Source organism: Prunus avium, chromosome 2 (genome assembly GCF_965620075.1).
Source record: "Prunus avium chromosome 2, drPruAviu1.hap1.1, whole genome shotgun sequence".
Classification (NCBI taxonomy): domain Eukaryota; kingdom Viridiplantae; phylum Streptophyta; class Magnoliopsida; order Rosales; family Rosaceae; genus Prunus; species Prunus avium.
The window spans coordinates 2,688,663-2,694,223 of record NC_142285.1 but is presented as its reverse complement, the minus strand read 5'-3'; the positions used below and the strand labels follow the sequence as shown (position 1 = coordinate 2,694,223).

Genomic DNA, 5,561 nt, shown 5'->3' with positions numbered 1-5,561 from the left:
GCTGCTTCACTATATCTTTCAATGATGATGATGATTGTTGTGGCCTTTGGAATGAAGGGGGATTTGCTTGATTCTGGGTATTTCTCCATGAAAAGTTTGGATGATTTCTCCAACCTGGATTATAACTTTGAGAGTATGGATCATTTCTTGGACCTTGGTTGTAGGAATTTACCAACTTAGCTTGTTCTTGCACAAATTCTGGATATCCAGCCCCAAGTGGACAAGCTGTGGTAGCATGGTCATGAGATTCACAAATGCTACACACTTCCTTCGGAGGGCTTCTTGAGTTTAATGCAAGAAGAGCATCTAGCTTTTGTTCCAGTTTTGAAATTTGCACACTAGAAGCATCATTAGAACCACTAATAACACGTTTACCTCTTGTATCCGTATGTTGGGTCTCCATTGCTATCTCCTCAAAGAGTTCGTACGTTTCTTCTGGAGTTTTGGTTTTAAAAGAACCACCTGCAAAATTGGTGACTATATTATGACTAGAAGGGGTTAGTCCTTTATAAAACATACGCATTTGAAGCTTCAATGGAATCCCATGATGAGGACATTGGTTGAGCAACCCATTGAATCTCTCCCATGCTTCACAAAACGATTCATCATCTTGCTGTGCAAATAACAAGATCTTGTCCCTAAGCATGTCGGTCTTTTGCGTGAAGAAGTATTTTTCCAGGAACTTCTTTTGAATGGCAGACCATGTAGTGAGTGAACCAGGCTTCAAAGAATTCAACCAATACTTCGCCTTATCCTTTAAAGTGTATGGAAACACTCTCATTCGAAGTTGATCTTCTGTCACACCTGTCAAGGGAAAAGAACTCACAACATTAAAAATATCCTTTAGGGTATACTGGTGAAATACCCCCTAAACTTGTACCTTAGTTTCAATTAGCCCCCTATCCTTTTTTTTTAGAAATGTAAGGACCCGATCTATTTTTTTTCGCCAATGTTCCCCTCGACGTTAGAATCTGGCACTTCCCATCCATTGTGCCGTCAAGATGGAGGTTAGTTGTGTCATTTCGCGTCTACACGCAAGTCAACCCAATGTAAGTCGAAAATTAGAAGGAGGCTAGGTCAGTTTTGACAAAAAAAAGAAAAGAAAAAGACAGTCAGAGCTGTAGATGTAGGGTTCGAAAGTTTGGGGGAATTGGGGATTTCACGAAATCGAGCTGCATAGTGGTTGATGTTGACAAATCGGAGTGGTTGTCATAAGAATCTCGAAGCAACACACTTGTATTGACCAAGAAAGATGCATGTCGAAGTCTGTAGCAGTGGGAAGCCTCCCAAGTATAGTAAGTCTTCAACTTTCCCTTTCTTTGTTCATTGTTTAAGTGGTTGTGGTCCATAGGTTGTCGGTAGAATTGTCATCTTCTATCTTATTGCCTTTCTATAAGATTCCTATTTGAATAGAAAAGTGTGGTCCCAAACTAAGGCATGTGCGTTGCTTTGTCTGTGTGTGGCTGATATTAGTAAAGGCTGGTGCCGATTGGTAGGTTTGTTGTAGTGGTAAAATGAAGTTGCTGAGTTAATTAAATTAAATTTTGTTGTTTGTAGGTGATCCAGAGTTATTTACGATTGAAATTCACCATGGGGGGTATTTTAAAAAGGGGAAGTATGTGGGAGGTATTGTCCAATGGGCAGACAACTGTAATACAGATCAATTGTCAATGCTAGACTTATATGATGTTGCTGAATCACTAGGATACAACCACATAAAAGTCGATTATCGCTATAGGTCCACAGCATTGGGTTATTTGGCAATTCGAGGAGACTTGGATGTGCTTGACTTTGTGCGTGAGATACCTGCATCAAGGGTTCACGGTTTGTACATCACAGCAAAGCCAGAACCGACCTTGTTAGATAATGAAGCCTCTGCAGCTGTATTTAACTTTCAGAATTTGCTTCAACCACAATTGATACATGTAGAAGTACAAGGTGATGTGAACATTGCTGATGATGCCGATGATGAAGCTGAAGAGGAAGATGAGGAGCTGCAGGTAGATGAGGAAGATGAGGAGCAGCAGGTAGATGAGGAAGAAGATGTAAATGTTGATGGAGAGGATGATGACGAAGAGCGCCTGCAGTTCATAGATAGTGACTACGAGCAAACAGATGAAGAACTAGAGAGACAAAAGAGAGCAGAAGATGACACAACTTTTGATAGGCATGTAGTGGATGAACCTGTTGAAGAACCAGATCAAGAACCTGGTGATGTTCCAAGTGATGATTACGATTCAGAGGACCTTGTAAGTGTTTCAAATTCAGAAGATGAAGCTGATGAAAATACAGGTGTGAAAAAGGTTAGTCGGAGAAGAAAAGCTCCTAGATTCAAGCAATTCAAAAGGGATACTGATTTATTTAATCCTGTATTTCATATTGGAATGGAGTTTGCTAACATGGAACAATGTAGGGAGGCCATAAGATTCTATGCAGTTTCAAGTGCTCGGCCACTTAGATGGGTCAAGAATGACCCTCACAGGGTTAGGGTGGTGTGTGGAAGTGGAGGAAAGGCTGAAAAAAAGGGTTTAGGACAAAGACATTGTGTTAAAAATAGAGAAAAACCTGTACAAAATGCTGGAGAGGATGGTGGAGAAGAAAATGGAGAAAAGGGTGGAGAAAAGGGTAAAGAAAAGAAGGATGTCAAGTGTGAGTGGTTGCTATATGCATCTTATGTGGGCAAAGGGCCTACTACTAGGATCAAGACATATCAACCTAAGCATGTATGTGGAAGGATGCAGAAGACCAAGTTTGCCACTTCTTCTTGGCTTGCTCAAAGGTTTGATGAGGACTTGAGAGATAATCCTAATATGTCTCTGTCGGATTTCATGAAGATTGTGAGGAAGAATTATGGCATAGATATCACTGCAAACCAGTTTTACAAAGCCAAGAGCATAGCTAAAGAGAGAATACATGGAAGTATTGAAGAACAGTACGCAAAATTGTGGGATTATTGTGAAGAGTTGAAGGCAAACAATCCAGGCAGCACTGTATTAATCAAGACTGATCTGCGAGGGGACAACCCAGTATTTAAAAGAATATATATCTGTTTTGGTGCATTGAAGAAGGGCTTTATAGCAGGATGCAGGCCAGTTGTGGGTTTCGATGGTTGTCATGTGAAGGGAACTCATCCAGGACAGATTTTATCTGCAGTTGGTATTGATGGGAATAATGGGATGTACCCTGTCGCATTTGCTGTGGTTGAAGTAGAAAATACCGAGACTTGGACATGGTTTATGGAGATTTTCTTTGCTGATGTTGGGTGTGAAAATGGTAACGGTTGGGTGTTCATGTCAGATAAGCAAAAGGGTTTGGGGCAAGCCATTAGGGATTTGATGCCTACTGCTGAACACAGACATTGTGTTAGGCACCTCCACAATAATTTCAAGACTGCTGGTCATAGTGGTCTAGCATTGAAGCAAAGATTATGGGCAGCAGCTAGATCAACTACAATACCTACATTTGAAGCTGAAATGGAGAAGATGTTATCTCAATCAGGTGCAGCTTACATATGGCTTCAAGACAGGCCAGCAAATCATTGGAGTAGGTCACACTTCACAACTCATTCTAAGTGTGATATGCTGCTTAACAACTTGTGTGAGTCTTTTAACTCAGCTATTATTGAAGCAAGGGATAAGCCAATTCTAACACTCCTAGAGAGAATTCGAAGTTATTTGATGCTAAGAATGGCTAGACTTAGAGAAAGTATTTGGACACATGATGTTGGTCCTAGGATTTTTGGAATTGTTGAGAAGCTAACAACTGAGAGTGCTCAATGCATAGCATCATATGCTGGTGGGGGGAAATATCAAGTTAATAACATCCATGGTGGGATGTATGTGGTGGATTTGGAGAGGCACACGTGCACTTGCCGAAAGTGGGACTTATGTGGAATCCCTTGTTCACATTCTATGGCTGCAATTGCCAAAACAGAGAAAAGCCCTTATGACTTTGTGCATTCACTGTACAAAAGAGCTGCATATGACAGGGCTTATGAGAGTTATATATCTCCAATGCCTAGTCAAGAATACTGGAGAAAAACAGGTCATAGACCCATCCACCCACCTCTTTACCGCAGACAACCAGGGAGGCCTAGAACAAGTAGACAAAAGGAACCTGATGAGATACCAAAAAATGCAACAAAGTTGAGGAGATATGGGATTGTCATTAGTTGTAAAACTTGTGGAGGTGAAGGTCACAATTCTGCAACTTGTGGCAACAATGGACAAAGAGGCGAAAGACAGGTATGAAGATTGTGATTATTTTTGTTGAAGGTATAATTTTGGTCCTTTATTTTATATGAACTTGTTTTTTTAATTTTTTGTTCAAGGAACAAGCTACAGGCAGGGGAAGGGCAATAAGAGTTCAAGGCAGGGGAAGAGGAACAAGTATGCCAAGTGTTCCTGTCAGACAACCAGATCAAGGCAGGGGAAGGGGAACAAGTATGCCAAGTGTTCCTGTCACACAACCAGATCAAGCTGAGACTTCAATCCAAGCTAGACCTTTTAGAAGAACAAAGCTTGGGGTAAATACCATATGTACTGATTCCTTTAACTGCATCAATTAAATGTTTAAACCAAATTTTGACTTATTTGCTGATTTTGGTGATTCAAATAGGCAAGAAGAGGGGGGCAAGTGTCTGAACTAACAAGGCAGCTTGCTCAAACTGTTGCTACCTTACAGGGAAATCAAATTGGGCATGCTTCTCAACCAAACTCAGAATATGCACCTCTACCAAAAAGAACAAGGCCATGGAGAGTGTAGTTGAGATTTGCAGCTTGGTCATACGTGGTCATCGGGCTGATTTTGGTTTTTTGGAACACCAAAACATTAGGACTGCTTAATGTATTGTAATGGATGCGTTTTGGAACATTTTATTTTGTTGAATTTGTAGCTAATATGGTCCTAGGATTCTCAGACTTATTCCAATAGATTACTATTGGAACACAAATGTTTTTTGTTGGATTACTGCTAGAACACATATGTTTTCCTTGGATTAGTGTTGGAACATATGTTTTGTAATGGATATATTTGCCTTCAATGGATATGTAATGGACATCTTTGTTGGATTACTGCTAGAATATGAAGTCAAAACACAACACATGCCATTACTTTCAACAAAAAGACCAAAAGTCCATCTATTACACCTCTGCCACACAACTAATACAGGGCATTTCATTTTTCTTTCATTGTCTTTGCCTTTCCTACTCCCCTTGATTTCTACTTCATATTACATCGGCAACTTCAAATATCCTTCATGTCTTTGCCTTTCCCATATATCAACCACAAAACTATCACAAAAAATAAACAAGACACCCAAAACCAAGGGTTTTTTTTCAGATTCTCTGGCCGAGACTTTTTTGCATCTTCCATCATGTTTATTTTCCGTAGCAGCCCAGGTATAATTTGCTTTGACCTCTCACACATTTGTGGGTCACCCCATTCCCAAAATCTACATCTATTCTGTACATTTGTCACAACAAATTGATACATAAAAAACAGAAGAAAAAAAAACGTTGTGCATCAGTCCAAATTTCTAATCGGCAACCCAAATTTCAAAT

At 40.0% G+C, this 5,561-nt stretch overlaps 1 protein-coding gene and 1 non-coding gene across 2 annotated transcripts; both read left to right on the top strand.

Annotated features, from left to right (window-relative positions):
- The first annotated feature begins 539 nt into the window (after nt 1-539).
- LOC148296249 (small nucleolar RNA R71) lies at nt 540-646 on the top strand. The gene has a single exon (XR_015834263.1). It is a non-coding gene; the product is annotated as a small nucleolar RNA R71 (small nucleolar RNA).
- Nucleotides 647-1,655: 1,009 nt separating this feature from the next.
- On the top strand, nt 1,656-4,914 carry LOC148296248 (uncharacterized). Its single transcript, XM_088247776.1, has 3 exons — nt 1,656-4,244; nt 4,331-4,525; nt 4,618-4,914. The coding sequence occupies exons 1-3, from the start codon at nt 1,671-1,673 to the stop codon at nt 4,762-4,764; spliced, it is 2,916 nt and encodes a 971-aa protein (XP_088103902.1). The 5' UTR covers nt 1,656-1,670; the 3' UTR covers nt 4,765-4,914.
- Nucleotides 4,915-5,561: the final 647 nt, after the last annotated feature.